The following is a 22,154-nucleotide window of genomic DNA, read 5'->3' as shown; positions in this document are numbered from 1 at the left end:
CCCGGGACCAGCACACCCTGCCTTGCCCCTGGTTCCAGGCTCAGGGCCCCCCCAGAGCTGGCGCCCAGCTGTTTGTGGCAGGAATGAATTCATTTGACCCAAATACTTCCTTCTCTTCTGGGCTACTAGTTTCAAGCGCAACAAAGAGCCCCACAGCTCGAGGGAGGAGCAGAGGGAAATAATAAATCAGCATTGAAATGCGACTGGTAACAAAACTGAGAAACTCAGGTGGAGCTGGGTGAGCGGATGGGAGCGTGACTTCCGGCACGTGCCCAGGTGCACCCGCAGCAGCGCCTGCATTAATGTCCAGCCTTCCACCGCCCCAGGTGACCACCTGACCAGGGCGGACCTTGCCCTGAGAGCCTCTCCGGAGGAGAGGGGGCTGGGCATCGCCTTGGCCCGAGGCTGCTGCCTCTCACCTGTTTTCTGTGAGCCTCTGCCTGGCCCCGGGGCCACGGCCACGCCCCAGCCCGCCTGTTGAGGGAACAAAACTTTCCCCTGGCCAGAAGTGGGGAGAAAAGGGACACATGTAGGGGCCCTGTGGGACCCGGTGATGACAGGGTATCAGGCTCACTGGAAGTGACCAGGCCTGGGGAAGAGGTGAGTCGTTGTTTAAACTTCTGCGTGCTTTGTCGAGTGTGTGTGTGTGTGTGTGTGTGTGTGTATCTGTGTGTGAATATCGATGTGTGTCTGTATCTGTGTGTCTGTGTGTATTTGTGTCTGTGTGCATGTATGTGGGTGGGAGTGTATCCGTGGGTGTCATGCGTGCATGCACCTTTGTGTCTGACGTGTGTCTGTGCATGAGCCCCCATGCACAGAAGGGCGAAGTGAGCCAGGCGTGAGCTCTCCTGAGTGCCAGCGGTGTCCCTGCTCGTCCCCGAGGGCTTGCTACGTTGCTAGGTCAGGGTCCTGGAAGGAGATTCCTATTTAAAGGGTGGCTTCTGGGAAAATCCAGTTAAAGGCTTGAAAGTAATGAATAGGAGCCCTTACAGGAATCCATTTCAAACGGATCACTATGCCCAAGTGCTACCGGCTGACCTCAGAGTAAACAACTGCTCCGTAATCCCTGCGTTCCTTACACGCCTGGGCAGGGAGAGCTGGAGGAGGACGTGCTCGCTGGCGACGGACTCTCGGCAGATCAGACGCATCCCTGGAGCGACCCTCCCCCAGGAAGGCTGGTTTGGACTTGCAGTCTCTCCTTTTTCCCTTGGCGCAAGGAGATGAGCTTGTCAGAAATGAAAAGCCCAAAACCGAAACGCTCCGGAGGGCGTCCCTGTTGGCCCCGATCACGAACGTGGCATTCTTGAGAACGTCTCTGCGTTTAGAGACACTTCAGTATCCCTATCTTCCTGAAATTCCAGGGGCAGTCAGGAGTCACATTTTTCAATTGGAGCCCTCTCTGAACAGAGGACTTCAACCTCTAATCAACGTGTAATCACACGAAAACTCATACGTGAAAATGCTTACTGCAGTCTTACTTATTACAGAGAAAAAACAATTAAAGCCAAGTAAAAATCCAGTAACAGAGAAATAGTTCAGGAAATTGGAATCATTGTAGGGGTATTATGTGGTCATTAAACACACATAGGTCGAATGCATCTACAACATACGCAGTAATGTGGAAAACCGCCCTTGATATGTCTTACTTTTTTTTTTTTTAATGTAGGATGCATAATTTTATGTTAAAATGATGGTTTGTTTGTTTTTAAGATTCTTATTAAAAAAACTAGAAGAAAGTAGGCAAAATACCATCCCTCGTTGTATTAAGGGTGTGGGATTACGGGTAATTTCATTTTTTTTCATATTGACAATTATGTGTTTATATTTATTGAAAAGTAATGTTTTTAGATAAAGAGATGTGTCACCTGTATGTGGTATCATAGTAATGGCATGTTTACTCATACTCCACCGATTTTGGTTAATTCAGACATGTTTGGGGCTAAAGATTTTCTTGACTTAAGGAGAGTTTTATTAATTAGTGCACATAAATAGCAAGGAAAACTTGAAGGGGTATCTTTAAATACTTGAGAATTGCTGTTAGGTGTGTTAGAACTTTCTCTTTATGTAAAATTACAGCACAAATCAGTGGAATATCTGCTTCTAAGCAGGTGCTTTAAGTACTTTAGCAAGAAACAAGGTATTAGCCTGGGGTGGCACAGAAACCTGGTGAATTCCATTCTTAAAAGCGTTCCTTTTTTCCAGCTTTATTGAGACAATTGACATATATATAACATTGGATAAATTTAAGGTATGTTACGTGTTGACTGGGTACATTCACATATTGCAAAAACACCTCCACCCCATCACACAATTACCATTTCTTTTTGTGGTGAGAACACTTACGGTCTACTCTCTTAACACTTTTCGAGTGTATAATACCGCATTAGCTCTAATCATCACACTGTACATGAGATCCCAGAACTTGTGAGTCTTACAACTGAAGTTTGCACCCTTTTACCAATATCACCCCATTTCCCACACACACCCCAGCCTCTGGTCACCACCACTCTACTCTCTGTTTCTCCACATTAGGCCAAAAAAAAAAAAAAAGTGGTTTGTAAGTGAGGGCTTGCTACTGAGCTGACCGTCTTTTGGACAATGAGGTCGGGCCAGCAGCTCCCCGGCAGACTCATTGCACCAGCGGTTCTTGATGTGGGTGGAGTGCAGGTCCTGCTGCCTCTGTAAGTGACTGAAATGATGCTCGTGCCTGGTGAATCCAGTGTGGACGTGAAGGCAGCCTGTTCTGGCTTCAAAAAAAAATTTTTTTCTAATTTGTTTTATTGAAGTATAGTTGATTTACAATGTTGTGTGAATTTCTGCTGCACAGCAAAGTGATTCAATTATACATATATATACATTCTTTTTCATACTCTTTTCCATGATGGTTTATCCCGGGATAGTGAATTTAATTCCCTGTGCTATACAGTAGGACCCTGTTGTTTATCCATCCAATATATAATAGTTTGCATCTGCTAATCCCAAACTCCCAATCCATCTCTCCCCCGCCCCCCTTCCTCCTCCTTGAGCCTGCTCTGGCTTGGACTCCTGCATCTTTCTCTTAGAAAAGCTGCTGGGCCTCTCTGTAAGGTGGGGTAACGCCAGGACCCCCGGAGGCTTCTTGCTCAGCTTCAGGAGAAACCCGTGTGCAGCCGAGCCGGGCAGGGGCCCTGAGCACGGTCGCCCTGCGCCTCAGTGGAGATGGCGGGTCCATTAGCCTTGGTCCCCTCCTCCCCCGCAGTGTTGTAGGGCAAGGGCTCCCTGCCCAACAGGCACAGAAGCCAACACTATGGCACTGGCTTTTGAGAAAAGACAGAGCTTTAATTCGAGGTCGACCGGCAAGGCTCTCAAACGTGTCTCTGCAATCCAGGTTTGGGGCAAAATTTAAGGGCTTCAGGGAATTTTAAACTTGGAAGCCAACTGGCTAGTCTTGAATCAGTCACTATAAGCTACGCGCGCTCCTGGAAGCCAGATTTTCCTTATTAAAGGACCTGTCCTTCGTAAAGGGCTCTGGTGGCAACATTTCTATTCTCTGAGTTCCCCAGTCTGGATCTTCTTGGTTTGGGGGTCATCCTGGAGACGTGGGTGCCCGCCTTGCACATGCGCAGTGCTGTCTCTTTACAGCAACTCCGGCTTTGATTAGTCAACCCACCTCTTTAAGGAGGCAAAACCACTTTAAGTTGGTCAAGGTTTTACGTGCTGTTACAGCAGCCTCATCTGAATACCTTGCTTGAATCTGAATGCAGGGTTGCCTTTAAACCTGTAACTTTCTGCTTTTCTTGGTCACTCGGGCTGAGCTGCCTGGAGGAAGCTGGTCTCAGCACCTGCTGGATGCCCTTCCTCTGGTCTTTCTTTCTGCAGAGATCCCAGCCCACTTTTTGACAAACTCCCTGGGGTTGGACTGGCCGTGCAAACTATGCGGTGGAAACAGCATGTCTGTCTAATTATGACTTGCTAAGCCATCCCCACGGATATGCACAAGACATTTATTGAGCACCTACTGTAATCTCAGTGAATACTATCTTTGCTTTCGTGAGCAGTTATGGCCCGGCGAGAGAGAGAACCAAGAAAGAAATAATTCTATGAATTAAGGTAGAGTTGGAAACAGATCATTTCCATCAAGGAGAGGAACAGGGAGCTGTAGGCCCCACGATGGCAGAGACTTTTCCCTCTTTTATGAACTGCTATTTATGGGGACTGGACACATGATCGGGGGTGAGGGGGTGGGGTAAGGGTGGCAGCTGTGAGACCAGACAGGAGGCTGTGGCGGGAGAGGGATTTGCATCAAGGTGAACAGAGAGAAGAGAGCAGATGTAGCAGCTTCACCATAAGGCAAATTCCCCAGATGATTAGGCAGTGGGGTTGACAGATAAGCAGCTCTAGCAACCTCTGAACTTTGAGCCAACATCTTTCTGTTATCTTTCCTGGGGCTTCAATCCTCATTCCGGACTCTGATTTGCCCTTTGGCCTGCAGAGCTGAATCATAGGCTGTCATTTTATCCCTGGAGGGCCAGCCACTTTGGGGGGCGCCCCCATTTGTTCCTGGTGTTTATTTTATTTTGCCTTTGAGTTTAATTTCTACCAGTGGATCAGAAATCTGTAGAAGGACTGCTTTGAATTCTTGCATGGGTGGTGGGTTCTGGAGAGAGGACTGGCCCCTGCAGAACTCCATTCCCCAACGCCCGGGGCAGCTGTGGGTCTGCGGGATGCAGAGGAAGTTGCAGGGTGCCCTGGCGGGATGTCATCCGTTGACACAATTCAGCACCATCCCCGATGGTGAAACTTGAGAGCATCCCATTGAAGATGGGGTTCCAGACATGCTTTCCAATAACCATTCAGCTCTGCTGTGTCCCTTTCCCCAGGGAGTGGATGGGCCTGTGAACCCTTCTCTGCCAGACCCTGTAACTCCAGTCACTTTCTGTTTAGAAAGTCTTGTTGGTATTTAGGACTCAGTCCTGTTTGTTTTGAAACTTTGATCCCAAACTCGATTCTTCTCCTTTTGTCCGCACAGGGCAGACCAGACCAGTCTGTGGCTGTGGCTGCCTGTTGGGGACAGCGAGGGAACAGGGTCTGCTTCCTACTGCTCTCTCTTTCCTCCCTCCCTCTTCAAAACTCCTTCCCTTCCTCCATTCCCACCCACTGCAATGAGGTGGGAGAGGCTCTGCTCACTGGACGGGCTGGCTCTGAGGTGGGTTTGGGTATTTTTCAGGGGAAGCTTTTCTCTAGATGCAATCCAGGTAATAGACGAAGACAAAATGATAACAGTAGAATGCCAGCAGTTTGCAGCCCCCTAATGAAACAGTGGGCATAGGGACAGTTTTCAATGGCTGCTAGCATCACAAAGAGACCACCGGACATTATTTGCCTCCTGAGGAAATGCACACCACACTCACGACAGTATTCGTGCCGAAAGATAGCCTATATCCAATCAGGTTTCTGCTCTGAGCCACTAAGCTACAGAAAATCAGGGTTCAAGGGAACACATTCAGTGACAACAAAGGGATGCAATCAGCAAAATCCAGACTGGAAACTACAGGGCAATCTGATTTCTTCAACAAATAAATCACAGAGAAAAAGCGGATGCATGTACGTATACTGAGATCTGCAGGAGAATTAATAGGATGTCTAGGAATTCCCTCAAACTAATCTTCGGAGGGAGGGGGGTTTGGAGATGTGGGTGAAACAAGATTGGCTACAGCTGATTCTTGTGGAGGTGGATGATGGAGGCCTGAGGTCCACCAGAACGACCTCCATCCTCTCTGTTCTGGTACATGCCTGAAATTTTCTACAATGAAAACACATGCAGGGTTTGCCCAAATTAATTTTGATCACAGAGCCGTTTTTCTCCAGGGCGTATCACTGTGGGTTCTGAGGTTTCAGTACAGTGGGAAGGACTAAAATGTTTTGAGATCCTTGAAACACCAGGTGTTTTTGTAAATAGATTTTCTTGAAACACCAATTTTAATCCATGAACCACAACTGAGAGAGTGCTGTACCTTTTAGGTATTTCAGAACCTTTTTGGAATAAGTCGTAGGTTTTTCAAAAGTGAGAGGTGATGGAAAGAGGAAGATGAGCCAGTATGATGATTAGCACACAATCACTACTTCGCAGGGTACGAAGCCGTTCATATGCATTGGCCCCTGCCGGGCACCGTGGACACGCTTTCCGAGCACCTCACAACACTTTCACCCTGTCTGGGGGTGAAAACCCCTACTTCCCACCTAAAATAGGGAAACCCAGTGTGTGCTTTGTGCCAGTCCTCTCGGGAGGCAGCCGTCATGGTGGAAGAGACACCTCACTGGGAACGAAAGCTTCGGTATGAAATTTGGACTCTGCTATGGATAAGTCTTCCGTTTCTCTGTGTCCATTCATTCATTCATTCAGTCACTCATCCATTCATTCACTCACTCCTGCATTCACTCACTCACAGCAGGCGTATATTATAGCTATTGTTCACCCCACTTTCCAGAAGGGGAGATGGGGTGCAGAGTGGCAAGCCAGGTGCCTCTGACTCGGAGCTCCGTTCCATTCGAGGCTGTCTGTATTCAGCCAGGGCAGCAGCGTCCCGGGGGTGCACTTGATGAGATTATTTGGCATCAGACATTCCGCCTCCTCCCATCATTGTCTCTCCGCAGGGCATGGCGCAGGTGGATGGGGCCCCCCGGCCCGGGGCTGCCCTGGGCCAGCCCTGCATCTTCAAGCTGGTTCTCCTGGGCAGTGGTTCTGTGGGCAAGTCCAGCTTGGCTCTCCAGTATGTGAAGAATGACTTCAAGAGCATCCTGCCGACCGTGGGATGTAAGTGACGGGACAGGGCACCCTTCCTTCGTCTCCTGGTGGGGAAGCCAGGGCTGTTGACCCACATGTGGGGCACCTGGGGACGAGGCCGCCTGGGAATTTCCCAGGCTCTCCTGGAGCCTCAGGCAGCGCCTGGCACGTGCAGGGAGGGCATGAGGTCCACCCCAGGCAGGCATGCACACGGAATCCAGAACTCAGACAGGTTTCAGCTCAGCTGGAGTCTGCGGGGGCCGGGGAGGGGGCGGGTAGTGTATCAGGGACAGAGTTTCTGGCCCCAAAGGGTTGGGTGTGTGAGGGCTTCTGCTGGTGGAGGGCGGAGCCCAGAAGAAGAACCTGCCCCCAGGCTCTGCCACTCAGCCCCCTAGAGAAGCCGGCCTCTCCCCCTGGCTGGTTGCCCTCCTGCTAACGCGGCTCCCTTTCTGCCTGGACTCGGCTTACCCAACTGGCGGATGGGGTGGGTGCTGTGGGAAGGGGCGGCAGGGAGGGAAGCCCCTCTCACGGCACTGCTTAAAGAGGATAGCAAGTCATGGCTTTCAGAGGGGAGGGACTTCGGGGCATCTGTGGACAACTGGTCTCCTTCACATCCTGTCTGGGGGTGAAAAGCCCCACTTCCCACCTAAAATAGGGAAACCCAGTGTGTGCTTTGTGCCAGTCCTCTTGGGAGGCAGGCATTCATTCATTCATTCACTCATCCATTCATTCACTCATCCATTCACTCACTCACTCATCCATTCATTCACTCATCCATTCATTCACTCACTCAGCAAGTATCTGTTGGGTGTGACCTCTGTCCCAGGCCCACATTAGGTGTGGAGGATTCTCTAAGATGCCAAACAGACACACCAACATAGAAACAGAGCACAAAATTCAGCAAATGGTATTAACTACTTGGGGGCCCTCAATCTTCTCAGGAGGGTGGTTCCTGAGTCCCTGAAGAATATGGGGCCCGAAGGGATCTGCCAGGGCCAGGCCCCCAGAAATAGTGGTGAGAAGGGCAGAAGCAGAGTGAAGGGCTGGCCCCAGGACGGGAACACGGGGAGAGCTGGTAAAGACCGTGGATTCAGGCCAGCTGAGGGGCACGCAGGGCCATCTCTTCTCCATCAGCAGGAAAGTTGACACCGCTCACCCGTGATATCAGACTGGGCTTTAAAAATATATAACAAAGTGCCAAGTCTGGCTTCAAGGTCGGTTTCGTTGAGAGCAGAGACCACAGAAAGGGGCCAGGCTGAGCTGGGATATCGAGGGCTGTGTGCCTGGGTGTGAACCTGGATTCCAATTCGGGGGAGGGAGACAGCAGGGGCCAGACCGGGCGGCTTGTCGGGTTGGATCTCACTCTAAGACCGAGGTCTGAGGCCACGGCTCACAGGGCACTGCTTGTTTTTGCAAATAAGGTTCTATGGGGACACAGCCCCGCTCGCGCCTGCGTATCCTCTGTGGCTGCTTTCCCTCTGGAAGGGCGGCTTTGAGTTGATTGCTGGCGATGGTGACAGTACATCCCTCGAAGCCTAAAATGTTTATTACAGGGAACTTGCCCGCAAAAGTTTAGGACCCCTGCTCGAGAGCCAGTATCCAGAGAGGCAGTGGGCGGCCACGGGGTGGGCTCCAGCGGGCATGGAGTGGCCCTGGGGGCTCACTGTGAGCCGAGAACTTAGCTCAGTGGGCCCAGGGAGGCCTGCAACTCTGACCTACCTTGCGGGGCAGAAGAGGCCCCGTAAACACAGAGCCAGGCCGAGCCTGCGGGCGGTGCTGGCGTTCTGTATTTCCAGGGAGGAAAAGGGGAGCGCAGACAAGTTCGCTCACTCTCGCAAGTGAGAAACCCGCAGATCCAGCACGCTGCAGCTCGTGGACGGTGGGTGGGGTGCCCTGTCTCCCCGATTCCAGCCACCTCCACCACTTCCTTTAGTTCCAGCAAGTCGGGGACCAAGCTGTCACCCTCCCCAGGCTGTCCAAGTCACCCCGCTCTCTTCAGGGGTCCTACGAGGGTCAGGAGGGTGCACAGAGCCCGGGCTCGGGTCAGGGTGGGGGGCCTTTGCTTGGGTGGCAGGCCGGCGTGCGCCCTCTCCACTCCTGGTCCTCTGCCTGGCCCCGGCCGTCCTCCTCCTGCCCGTGCCCCTCCCCCAGGCCCAGGCTCATCCCCCCAGGACCCCGCCTCTGCCCTGGGGCTGGTACCCTGAGCCTTGGCTTCCACTCCGGCTTCCTGGGCTGCGGGTGGGAGGGTGTGTCTCAGTGGTGTGGCCCGCAGCCCTCTAGGTGAGTTTAGCGGTCCTTTATTCAATCAGCCACCAGCCTATTTATTGAGCACCTACTAGGTGCCAGCCACTGAGCTGGGTGTAACGGACGTAGAAATGAGTACGCCCTCCTTTGCTTTGAGGAACTAAATCCCCTGTGGGGATGATGGTCTCTGCCACGTACATCTCTGGGCCTACTTCACATGCCTTGTACACCTTGTGACATTCTTACGAACTTTGCAGGTGGATATTGTAAGGATTATTATGTTATTATAGAAATAAATAAATAATATTATTTATTATAATATGATATTTAGTCATGTATTATATTCTATGTGATTTTATTAATTATTATGCTATGATAATTATTATATTATTATAAAAGCAGACATCCCCCCTTTTTTTGTTTTTTTTTGTTTTGGCCACGCCGCGCAGCATGTGGGTTCTTAGTTCCCTGACCAGGGATCGAACCTGCGCCCCCTGCTTTGGAAGTGCAGAGTCTTAACCACTGGACTGCCAGGGAAGTTCCCTCAATTTTCAGAGGAGGCAATGGACCGCGAATATCCCTTTAATCTAAGGGAGACAGTCTGTGTTGTACAGAAACCTTTTGAAGGCAGACATGCCCATTGCTTTCTTGCTACGGCTTGGCTTTATGGGGGATAAGAAGAGGAGCAGAGCCATAGGGAGAGGATGTGGGCCCTCACCTCCTCCCCGGGGGCAGCTGGGGGAACAAGGTGGTGGTGCCTTGCCCAGGGCTTGGCCTGCAGGAAACCTTTGGTAAATATGAGCTGAACTTACAAACGAGGGGACAGGGGATGGCCGAGGGCAAGGGCTTAGGCTCTCAGCACCATGCTTTCATCTGTAAAATGGGATGTACAGTCCTCTCTATGGGGGGGAGGGCTTCGTGAAAGGTCGACCAAGGATGTCAAGTCACGGATCACCACGTTATGACTTAAGGTTGGGATGCTGAAAACTCGGCCTCTGTGCACAGGTGCCGAATTGAATCTCAGAGACAGAGTTTTGGGTGAAGCAGAAAAGAATAGCTTTATTGCTTTGCCAGGCAGAGGGGGAGACAGCAGGCTCCTGCCCTCGAAAACTGTGGGTCCCAACCCGGGAGGATTTAGTGAGGAGTTTTATAACAATGGTTCAAGGCCAGGGTTGCTGGTAAGGATCAGGGTGTGTGCAGGGCCTGCACTCTTTTTATCTGGCCTCAGGTGGTCTCTTGATGAGGTTATCAAACCGTGATCTTCTCTGGAATGATGTATGCTGACATCTATTTGTTGGGGGTTTTAGTTCTGTAAGGAGCTCAAAGATATTGTTATGTGTATCCCTTTTTAAAAAAAATTAATTTATTTTATTTTATTTATTTTTGGCTGCATTGGACCTTCGTTGCCGCACACGGGCTTTCTCTAGTTGCGGCGAGCGGGGCCTACTCTTCGTTGTGGTGTGTGTGCTTCTCATTGTGGTGGCTCTCTTGTTGCGGAGCATGGGCTCTAGGCCCATGGGCTTCAGTAGTTGTGGCACGCGGGCTCAGTAGTTGTAGCTCGCGGGCTCTAGAGCACAGGCTCAGTAGCTGTGGCACATGGGCTTAGTTGCTCCGCGGCATGTGGGATCTTCCCGGACCAGGGCTCGAACCCGTGTCCCCTGCATTGGCAGGTGGAGTCTTAAGCACTGTGCCACCAGGGAAATCCTTATGTGTATCCCTTGAGGCGGAACCAGGACCCTGCCCCAAGGCTACACTATTGTTTCTTGGCTGCTCCTGCCTTGTCTCTGCATGCCCTCCCTTCCTTGATTAGCATCGGTTCCAATCTGCCCTCTGGAACTCAGGGAAGGTCATGGAGGCTGGAGTCTTGTCCCTACAAACAAGAAGCGGGGGGCATGGAAAGGCGTCCGTGCCCAGGAGCCCCACAGGGTCGTGCTCGGTTTCAGTTGTCACCCTTTCCTGCTGCCCCCTTTCCTCAGACGCCCACCCTCACACTCCCGAGGGCAGGGGTGGGACCAGGGCCTGGCATGTCTTTGGTGGTGCTGCCTTCAGGGCAGGCCAGCTGCAAGATACTCCAGCCCTGGAGAAGAGCGGGGGTCCCTGGGCCCCTCCAGAGGGTCTGGATCTGTCGGGGTGTGTGTGGGGGGTGGCCCCGCAGTGGAGGGTTACACAAGCACTGGACACAGCTCTGCAGAACAGCGCCTGGGCCGAGACAGGGTTCCAGCCGCCCTGCGGCAAGACCTGTCCATCCAGAGGAAGCCGGAGCCGTAACTGTGACAGGCGGTGGCAGACTCTTGTACCCAAAGCAGAGCCAGAGTAGAATTGAGCATTGCCTCCCGAGGGCGTGGCCTGCTGGGAAGAGACCAGAACCCCCTGAACTCCTGGCCGCCCCAGCACCACAAAGCCCGCCAGGCCCACCTGAGAGAGGGGCTGGCAGGGGAGGTGGGCAGCTCCCAAAAGCGTTTATGGTGGCTGGGGGCTTGGAGCACCAAGAGGTTCCGAAGATCCCACTGAGCTCCCGCAGACCCCTCATTCTGGAATCCTGAAGGGCAGCAGCAGGGGAAATTCTGGCCCATTTCCCGGCGCTACACGTTTTAGTGACATCTTTGGAGGGGTGGTGACATCTAGTGCTTGTGTTCGGATTTGCTGGCAGAAGCCAGTTTGGACCAGCTGGGCCTTGCCTGGGGCAGGGAAGGTGCAAAAGGTACTGGATTTCGCCCCACCTCCCTTCCCTGCGGAATGAAACATTGCTGGAGCCCAGGTGACCCTGAGAAGTCACCCATGTCGTGTTCCCTTCCACCAGGAAGCAGCTCGTGACTTTTACAGAAAAGAGAACGCTGCAGAGAGGGCTTCAGTGAGCAGGGTCGGCTGTTTATTTAAACTAAAAGGTCAAAAAGCAAAACCTTTCCTTGTGTTAACATTTAGTTGAGACACCTTTTAATTGGGGGCAACAAAATGCAAGTTGAAGAGCAACCCCCAGTGAATTCTCTTGTCATTCGTTGCCCACTGGGGGTCCATTCAGCTCAACAAGTGGAAGGCACGCCCGCTTCCAGAGGCTGGGGAGGGGGCCGGAAGCGTCCCCAAGTGTCCCCACCACTGGGGCTCCTGTGTTGAGGTCTGTGCTGGGGCCAGAGGAGGCTGGAGCGCTGCTTTGTGTCACCATATAAAGCAGTGCCAGGTGGCCCCGGTTCAGAGTAACGTCTGGTAAAAATGTGTCGGTGTGTCATCTCCACCAGCGTATTCTAGAAACGTGGACAATTCCGGGTCTGGGCCCGATCCTGCCCCCCATGCCCCAGCTTGTTGCCAACATCATTTCAGGAAAAATCTCCCAGTCTGTTTGAATATCTCAGAAGTTAATTTTTTAATCACTTTTTGGATTTAGCTGTGAACAGGTAGAAAATATGGTCAGTGGGTTTCTGAACAAGGAAGGTAATACATGTGGGCTCTTTTGTGGGTTGGAGCCAGGAGTTCACGGGGCAGGGGGTGGAAGTTTGCTTCGGATACCAGCCCAGGGGCCCACCTGGGGGGTCTGTGTCTCTCTCCAGGGGAGACGAGGTGCTGCGGTCTGTGAATATCCAACAGCAACTCATGCCACGTCATTGCTCGGTGTGAAAACCCTGCGCTCCTTGGAAATCGGTTGGGATTTTACATTGATTTAAACTCAACCACCAGCCATCGTTTTCAGAGTAGAAAAGGAAAATATCAGAAGCTAAGATTGTTAAGCAAAGGAGGCAAACCTGAATTTTACGCCCACCTGTAACCTGGCAGCGATGACTTTTAGGATGAAACCAAAATCGCGCGCAGAAGTGTGATTTGACCTGATAGCAAACAGACCAAGGGTGTGGATAAAAGGCTGCTGTTCCCAGACAATGAGCCGGGAGAGTGGAGAGGGAGGGGAGGAAGGGGCGTCAGGTGCCACACCCTGCACCTCCTCTCTTTTCTCCTGGGTTTGACAACCGCCCTGGGAAGAGGGCACTGTTGACTCTTGGTAAAGGAGGAAGCTGGGATCTCTAAGGTTGAAGCAAGTCGACAGAGTTTGTTGCAGCTGATAGACTTCCCTCCAAGGCCCAGGTGTGGCCCTCACCCTCATGACCCCATCAGTCTTAATGGAGCTTCTGTCCTGCTCAGTGCTGACAGTAGCCCTGTATGAGCTGGGAGCTGTCAGTCCTACTGATGGGCTTTGTTTGACCTGGTGTCGTGTTCTGCTGGGCTGTCGTAACAAACACCACAGACTGGGTGCCTTAAATAACAGAGGTTTATTCTCACAGTTCTGGGGGCTGGAAGTCCAAAAGCGAGGTGTTGGCAAAGCAGGTTTCATCCTGAGCCCTCTTTTCTTGGCTTATGGGTAGCTGCCATCTAGGTAACTGGCTGTGTGCTTACATGACCTCTTCTTTGTGTTTGCATGGAAGGGAGGGGAGAGAGAGAGAGAGAGAAGACAGACAGACAGAGACAGAGAGACAGAGAGAGGAGACAGAGGGAAGAAGACAGAGGGAGAGACAGCGAGAGAGAGAGGGAGTGCGTTCTTACAGAGGCACTAATCCCATCCTGAGGGCCCCACCCTCACGACCTCATGTAACCCTAATCGCCTCCCAAAGTCTCCATCTCCAAATACTATCATGCTGAGGGTTAGGGCTTCTATATGTGAATTTTGGGAGGATACAGTCATTCAGTCCATAACACCTAGGAAGTGTATCTGACTTCAAGTTTGCGGACGAGCAGAAAAATGCAGGATGTGCAGGCAGAGGGTGGATCGGCAGTTTCCACTTAGGAGTCGCCCCAAACTAGATTCTCATGAGAGAGAATCATGATCTTACCCTTTCTATGCTAAATGTCTCAGCCCAGACTTGTCTCTTATTCTCTGTCTGTAGCAGATTGAATTGTGTCCCCCAAAAGATTCGTGCTCCTCCTAATCCCCAGTGCCTGTGAATGTGGCTTTATTTGGAAAAAGAGTGTTGGCAGATGTAACTAGTTAAGGATATTCCTGGATTTCAGGTGAGCCCTGAATCCCATGACCAGTGTCTCTGTAACAGGAGAACACAAAGATGCAGAGGGGGTGGCCATGTGAAGACAGAGGCAGAGATGGGAGAGATGCATCTACAAGCCAGGGACCACCGACAATTGCCGGTCCCCACCAGGAGCCGGGAGGGGGCGTGAAACAGATTCCCTCTCAGAACTTCTGGAAGGAACCAACACTGGAGACACCTTGATTTTGGACCTCTGGCCCCCAAAACTGAAAGAATAAATGTCTGCTATTTTTAGCCACCCATTTTGTGGTTATTTGTTATGACAACCCCAGGACACTAACACACTGGCCTTGGAGTGAAAAATTTAACTTCAAGCATGTGGCTACATTTACCAGAATCTCCCAACAAGCTTCCAACCCAGCCCGGGTCTGGGCAGGGCAGAAGCTTTGCCTGGAGTCCCACCCCTGGCCCCTCCCAGTCCCTGGTCTAGTTCTGTATATGACATACCCCATACGTTATGGGGGCAGAACATCTTTTTTTTTTTTTAATTTATTTTATTAAAGTATAGTTGATTTCTGCTGTACAGCAAATGACTCAGGTATACATATGTATATTCTTTTTCATTCTCTTCCATTATGGTTCATCACAGGATATTGAATATAGTTCCCTGTGCTATACAGTAGGACCTTGTTATTTATCCATCCTGTATATACTAGTTTGCATCCATCCCTCCCTCACCTCCTCTCCCCCTTGGCAACCACAAGTCTGTTCTCTATGTCTGTGAGTCTGTTTCTGTTTTGTAAATAGTTCATTTGTGTCATGTTTTAGATTCCACATGTAAGTGATATCATATGGTATTTGTCTCTCTCTGTCTGACTCACTTCATTTAGTATGATCATCTGTAGGTCCATCCATGTTGCTGCAAATGACATTATTTCATTCTTTTTATGACTGAGTAATATTCCATTGTATATATGTACCACCTCTTTATCCATTCATCTGTCGATGAACATTAGGTGGTTTCCATGTCTTGGCTATTGTGAATAGTGCTGCTGTGAACATTGGGGTGCATGTATCTTTTTGAATTATAGTTTTGTTCGGATATATGCCTAGGAGTGGGATTGCTGGATCATATGGCAACTCTTATTAGTTCTTTGAGGAACCTTCATACTGTTTTCCATAGTGGCTGCACCAATTTACATTCTGGGGACAGAACATCCTGGTGTTACTAAATAACTATCTTAAAGTCACAACACTTTGGAAAGCTATGCTAAGGGGAAAACAGTCTTCAGATGAAAGGTGGATTGCCCAGTATGTCGAGTGAACGGCTTGGGGATAGATCTTTCGCTGTGTGTACTTATCAAGCAGGGATAAGAAGGCATGAAAGTCCTTGCCCTCCAGGGGCTCACTGTCCTCAGGGGTGACAGGTGAGAACACAGAAGTCTACCTGTGCAGTGGGTGAGTGATGAGCACAGGGGGCTGCTATAGACCACTCCCGGGGAAGGGGGCCCCAGCACTGCCCCAAGCGCTCCCACTCGAAGACCCGCTGGACATGTAGGGAGGTGGGGAAGAGGAAGGATTCCAAGCAGAGAGGTCCGTGGAGAAGGGAGGTCAGCAGGGAGAGGTGTGCATCAGGCCGGGAGGTTAGCAGGAGGCCAGGAAGGATACGGGGGAGGAGCTGGTGTGACGTCAGCATGCCAGCTGCCTCGCTGGACACCCTCGGGGCCATATCGGACCCCTGGTTGTCAGAGACCCTTCCATGCCACACATCGTCCAGAGGATTTGAATAGGACCCTGAGAGTCTATCTATCTTCCCACCCAAAGCCTCTGTGGAATCTGCAAAGGTCTGCAGCAAATTCCTTGCAACTCTTTGCTTTTTCTGGAAACTGCCATCTTCTAGAAGAGGTGTTTGCTGAGCCTTCCCCACTGAGGGTGACAGGAAGCACAGGGCTGGCTGTCTCTGGCTGGTTTGCTGAGCCCAGGGCTCACGCTGGTCCAGGCTGAGCCGTGGATAAAGACCTCGTCCTCCATGTAAAGCTCCTTCTGGGCTTCTGTTTCAGGTGCATTCTTCACAAAGGTGGTGGATTTGGGGGCTGCGTCTCTGAAGTTTGAGATCTGGGACACGGCTGGCCAGGAGAAGTACCACAGCGTCTGCCACCTCTACTTCAGGGGTGCCAACGCTGCGCTTTTGGTGTATGACGTCACCAGGAAGGTGAGGCTCACCTGGGTGTGTCCCCGCCCTCCCAGGCACATGGACGCAACCTTCTGGAGGCATTATGTGACTGACCTGTGCTGGTGCTTTATGTTAAAATCGTGAGCACCAGTGGAGAATCCTTCAGTGAAAGTCAGTCACCTCCTCCAGGAAGCCCTCCCTGACAACACTTTCTGCTGCACAGTTAGGTTTGCGCCCCTCCGTGGTCCTCTTGGAGTACCTAGAACAGAGCACCCCCATCCATCACTCACGATTCCTTGGGTGCCCACTGAGCTGGTGAGGGGGGTGTTATGAAAACAGGATACGGCCCCTGGATGCATATCCACTCTACAGAATATCATCGGGCCAAACAGAAGTGAGCAGATGCTTAGTGCACCAGCAGGGAAGGGTGGGGTTCTGTGGGAGTTGACAGGAGGGGCACCATACTTCCTGCAGGAAGGCTCTAGCTGAGACGTTGGGAGAAGCAGGATTAGCCCTGTTGGGCAGGGCCGGGCAGGGAGGTGGCGGTGGGCATGTGAGCGGCGGGGGGGAGGGGAGCTCTGGTCAGAGGGCAGCGCTGGTGGAATTAAGGAGGTTGAGTGCCGTGCCTGGAGCCCCGGCAGTGCTGAGAGCAGGCCTACTGGGTCAGCATGGCTGCTGGGGTGAGGGGCTGCGTGGGACCCAGGGCAGAGGCCCCGTTCCCGGGTCTGTGGGGCGCTGCAGTTAGGATCAGGGTTTGGGGTGACAGCCACTTCCCCACAAAGTGGTCCTTGAGGGCATCCTGGGGCGGAGGCCTCTAGAGCTCCAGGTCTGACTTGGAACCTCCTGCAGCCCCCAGCCTCCTGCTGGCCGGGTGGGGACAGAGCTGCCTTCGGCCGAGACCACCCGAGGCGAGAGAAAGACCAGCCACCCCTGCTCAAGGGGCACAACAGCCCTTGGGGCCCGACATAAGGCCAGTTGGAACATGTGCCATTTTATGTTAAAATCGTGACAACCAGTAGATTCCTTCAGTGAAAGTTGGTCACCTCCTCCAGGAAGCCCTCCCTGACAGCCCCTCTTCCTGCTGCACGGTTGGGTTTGTGCCCCTCCGTGGTCTTCCCTGAGTACCCAGAACAGAGCACCCCCATCCATCACTCATGATTCCTTGGGTGGGTCACTTGGATCCTGTGTTTTACGCAGGGTAGCCACCGACACTTGCCTTGTCTTTCCTGGGACAGCTGAGGAAGACCACCGGGTTTGCCTGACAGTCCTGTTTTCCTTTCTCAGGATTCCTTCTGCAAGGCACAGCAGTGGCTGAAGGACCTGGAGGAGGAGTTCCACCCGGGAGAAGTCGTGGTGGTGCTGGTCGGCAACAAGACGGACCTCCACCAGGAGCGGCAGGTGACCTTTGAGGTGGGCCTGGAGACTGTCATTATGTCCCTGGTGCGGGAGTGGGGAGGGACCCCAAACACACACGCCCACCTACCCACACACTCATACACACACACACCCCACATGCGCACACACACACATACCACTTTAGTTTCCCTCCTGGGCAAAGGTTTCTGGTCTCTCCTGGGAAGGTCAGACCCAGAGACGGTTTCTCCTGGCAGCGGGGAGAGCTGTCAGCACCACCGCAGCCTCCCGAGGGCTGGCAGGGGCGGGCGCAGTGCAGGGAACGGTTTCCTTGAGGAAACCACGACCCTTCCCACCCTCTCTCCTTCTGTGAGTGATGCGGGTTTCAGATCTTCCTCTTTGTGTTCAATAAACTATTCAAGAAGGGGCAAATCCAAATGTTTTGCTAGGAAATGAGCAAGGGACAGAGAACCCGAAAGCTGCAGTTCTTCTGTAAAATGACCAACAGCAGAATAAATACTCTAGGCAGATGCTTGTAAAGTGATGAGAGCCTGGAGCAAGGGGTTCGTGTGTGTGTGTGCGTGTGTGTGTGTACAGGACGTGTGTGTACAGTGGTGTCTGTGTGTGTGTATGTGGGGGTGGGTTTTAGGAGAGGCTCTGGGAGGAGGGGCAGGTGAGGGGAGAGCAGGAGGGGGAGGGCGCTGGGCTACAGCACACGGGAGGAAGGGGAGGGAGTCTGGGGGCAGGGGGCGGCCAGAGGAAGCTGTGCTGAGCAGGCGCTGGGACTCAGAGGCAGAGACCCCAGCGCTGGTGTTGGGACTGGGGGCTTTATTCCGGGGCAGCCTTGAGTCCCTGGGGTGGGGACCTGATGGGTGATTTAGGAAAAGCGTGTGGAGCCCAGGTCAGGCCGAGTTGGGAGACGGGGCTTGGGTGGGGAGACCCACTGGAGGCCGGGGGCCCCGCTCAGGGGCGGGAGGGGCCTCCTCTCCGCTCTCCCAGGACCCCTGCCTGCGGGAGGGGGACCCCGTGGCTTAGACTGCACAGAAGCGGCCACCCTGGGGCCTGGGCTGTAGACCCTGGGCCCCCAGACCCCACCCTGGCTTCTTGCTCCCTCTGAGCTCCCACTGAGCTGGGCCTTGGGGGCGGGTCGGGGGGCAGGGGGCAGACCCCGGAGCTGCAGGTGCCTCGGCTGGGGCAGAGGCCAAGCTGACCTGTGGCCAGTGCAGCTTTTACATTGATTTTGGGGCTTTTCATCTTAAAATAATTTCAGAATTACAAAAATTGTTGCAAAAATAGTACAAAAAGTTCCTGTCTGCCCTTCTCCCAGCTTTCCCGAATGTTAACATCTTACATAAGCACAGAACAACCAGCAAATCAGGAAACGAACGTTCAAACTACCTTACAGATCTTGTTCAGATTTTATCATTTTTCCCACTAATGCCCTTCTCTTGGTGCGGGGAAATCTGCTCCTGGATTTGGCCATCGAGAGCCCTCCCCTCCACTGGCCCTGTCGCCCCGCCCTGTTATTCTCTGAGCTCTTCCTTCCTTTCTGGCTCACCAAGTTGTTCCAGGTTCATCTTGCCCTTTCTCGGCCCCAGCCCTGGAATCAATCATTTCCCCAAACAGCCCTGGTTCCTAGTGTCGGGGAATGAATTTAAGAGTCAAGATCTGTGCACTGGATGTGCTCATTCCACGGGGGGTGAGGTAACCATGGCTCCCATCCTGGGGGAACTCCAGGACAAACTGGCAGACGGAGGGCTGGGGACCTGCAATTTAGGGGCCAGAGGCTCACTGGACCCGAGGACAAACCCCTAAAATGACCCCATCTGGAACCCCCAAGCTAGTGGGGCAAAGGGGGATATTTGAGTTTCATTCATGTGACCCAGATATGAGCTACTTGAAGTCACCGAGTCTTCAGCTGTACCAGGTCACCTTGTCCTTTAAAATACAAGTAATAATGTCCCCATCTCTCTGTGTCTGGGAAAGGGCTGAGAAGCTCGTTGGGGGTGGGGGGAGTAGACACCGCTGGGTGCCATGCTGTGGGCACGGCCAGCCCAACCCCCAGGGGCCGGCTCAGCGTCAGGCACTGAGCACTGCACCTCCTGGGAGGGTCCAGAGGCGAGGGGCCTGCACGCGGAGGCCCCCAGGTCCTCCTTTACCACGGCCTTCCCATGAACGCTTCTCCGCTTCTCGGCCACACGAGCAGCCCTGGTATTTCCCAGACACCCTTGCTCCGTACACCCTTCACTCCACGTAGGCCGGACCCCTGTGGGACGGTGGTGGGGGACCCAGAGAAGGGCCGGGCTCCCACCAGGCTGTCCCCACTCCCCTTCCACGTTTCCTCTGTTCTCACTTGGTTTCAGAGCCCACCGGTGCCAGAGAGCCGTGGTAGGGGCGGGAACCTCGCCAAGGAAAGCATCCTTGGACCCCGCTGGGGGTGCTGGGCTCCCCTGCCAGCTGTCGCCCTCCCTCCCTGCCCTGCCCTGCTCCCTGGTCTGGGCCCCCTTCTCTAGGAGCCCCAGAAACAGAACTTGAGGAATGACGTTCTCTGCTGGTGCAACTGTTTCTCGGTGTTTCTTGGGTCTTCCTGTTAGAAGGCATGTAAGTGTTCTCAGGAAACTTCTGATGATTGATGTGGGCTTTCCGTGGCCATTTCCGTCAGGAAGGGAGGGAGTTTGCAGAGAGCAAGGGGTTGCTGTTCATGGAAACCTCGGCCAAACTGAACCACCAGGTGACTGAAGTCTTCAGTGCTGTCGGTGAGTGACCAGCCTCCGACCCCAGAGCAGGGGGTGGGGAGACCATCACTGGGTCTTCAACAGGTCTTCTTCTCTGGCATCCTGGGGCCCAGCAGAACGTCCCCAGGGCCTGGAAAGTGGGCAGGAGTCAAGGGCCCGTGTTTCCTGGTTCCTGGAAAACATCAGGGAGGGTGGGACCCTGGGGGATGCCACGTGTGCAAGGCGAGTGCCGGGCTGCGGGACTTTCCTCCCAACCAGGCCACGTCCTTCTCCTTCTGTCGTCCACAGCCCGAGAGCTTTTGCAGAGAGAAGAGAAGGAGGAGGGCCAGAGGCAGCAGGGAGATGCACGGCTGGCTCTGAATGAGACGCCCCCGGGGCGGGGCAGATGCTGCGCCCGCTAGAAGGGGCCACTCCAGGAAAGGCCGTGGGGAGGATGCCCCCAGCCCACAACCCACTGGTCCCCAGGGTGAGCCGCCGCCAGCTCCATGTCGATTGTGGCACTTATCCTGATTCACTGTCGATGCTGGCTTGCTCCTGGGTCCTAGAGGCTCTGGAAGAGGGCATCCCTTAGAATAACCACCTCCCAAGCTGGTGCGAATCATTCAGGGGAGGGTCCCGTGTCCAAGGCTCCCAGAGGGTGTCAGCTCCACCTCCCAGACATCAGATACCGACTGAATCCCGGATGTCCTGGGGGTGGGCGCGCGTGACCCTGCCCTTAGCTGCCTGGCCACCAGACACTGGAGAATGAAATGGTCAGAGGGGAAATAAAGATCGGAAAATCACCCAGCACGCACTTTGTGTTGGGCAGGGGGCTGCCCGGGGGCTTGGGGCCACACTGCTCCTGGGAGGTGGGAGAGGAGACAGCAGGCCCAGCTGGAGGGGGCAGTGCCAGGGAGAGATGGCGTGACCATCATGGGGCTCGGTCCATCGTCACTGGATCTCTGTGAGGTTCCCCCGAAGGACGGTGCCTGACAGAGGGCAGCTGGGGATGGGGGTGGGGGAGTCAGGCCCCCTACTCTCTGCTCCTCGCTGTGAATACGAAGTGGTTCTTGTACAACGCGCGCGAGGACTCAGACTTCGAGCCCAGGTGCAACTTGTACCGCGTATGAGTTTTTCTCCGAAAAGTAAACCGATTTCTATCATGTGGTCTTTTTTATTTTTCCAAATGTTTTTTAATTGTGGTAAAAGTCACATAATATAAAACATACTATTTTAACCACACTTAGCTGTACAGTTCGGTGGCACTAAGTACGTTCACATTGTTGTGCAGTTCTCACCAACATCCATCTCCTGAAGTTTTCACTTTCTTAAACGGAAACTCTGTCCCCATTAAACCCTGACTCCCCATTCCCCTCCCCACCTCCCCACCCCCGACCCTGGAATCTATCAATGTACTTTCTGACTCTATGAATTTGGCTATTCTAGGTACCTCGTGTAAGTGGAATCAAACAGTATTTGTCTGCACCTACTGTATATTGGAATGCATTTTTAGGGTTAACTTTATATCACGTGGTCCTCGGTGAGATTGTAAGCTGGGGGTCTGTTCCCGCACATCCCCCAGGAGGGCTCACGGTGAGTAAATACTGAGGGGCCCCAGGCGGCGGGCTGTGGCTGAGGCGGGCCCAGGACATCTTTCTGGTGCTGACACATCATGAGCTCACGTCGCTCCTGCCTTTAGAGAGGCCCGATGGCCCTTCTGTATGAAATTTTAAATAAGACGACATTGTCATCCCCCTGAGAAAGGTGGCTTCACTATATCAGCTGTAAGGATCAACAGAGGGACGAATGTGAAGCATCCTTCCCCGTTGACGCTGAGCTCCTGGACGTCCCAAAAGCACTCACACGGTTTCTTTCCTGGACAATCTCCAGGTGAAACCTGACAGCTTGGTGCTGTGTGCCCTGCAGTTTCTGACTGCAGTGAAGTT

At 53.0% G+C, this 22,154-nt stretch overlaps 1 protein-coding gene across 3 annotated transcripts; it reads left to right on the top strand.

The window, feature by feature from the left end:
• The first annotated feature begins 255 nt into the window (after positions 1-255).
• Positions 256-21,371, top strand: RAB17 (RAB17, member RAS oncogene family). 3 transcript variants are annotated; one of them, XM_059929012.1, is made up of 6 exons: positions 267-600; positions 6,634-6,793; positions 16,029-16,180; positions 17,426-17,539; positions 20,157-20,250; positions 20,518-21,371. In XM_059929012.1, exons 2-6 carry the CDS (start codon positions 6,637-6,639, stop codon positions 20,628-20,630), a joined length of 630 nt encoding a protein of 209 aa, XP_059784995.1. In that variant the 5' UTR covers positions 267-600; positions 6,634-6,636; the 3' UTR covers positions 20,631-21,371. The 3 variants fall into 3 exon arrangements, with proteins under 3 accessions (XP_059784996.1, XP_059784995.1, XP_059784994.1); XM_059929011.1 differs by having other exon boundaries at positions 271-600; positions 17,426-17,551; XM_059929013.1 differs by lacking the exons at positions 20,157-20,250; positions 20,518-21,371 and adding an exon at positions 19,858-20,140 and having other exon boundaries at positions 256-600; positions 17,426-17,551.
• The last annotated feature ends 783 nt before the right edge of the window (positions 21,372-22,154 follow it).

The sequence above is a fragment of the Balaenoptera ricei genome, chromosome 7 (genome assembly GCF_028023285.1).
Source record: "Balaenoptera ricei isolate mBalRic1 chromosome 7, mBalRic1.hap2, whole genome shotgun sequence".
In the NCBI taxonomy this organism is placed as follows: Eukaryota; Metazoa; Chordata; class Mammalia; order Artiodactyla; family Balaenopteridae; genus Balaenoptera; species Balaenoptera ricei.
The sequence above is the reverse complement of the archived record's forward strand: the minus strand, read 5'-3'. Positions and strand labels throughout refer to the sequence as shown.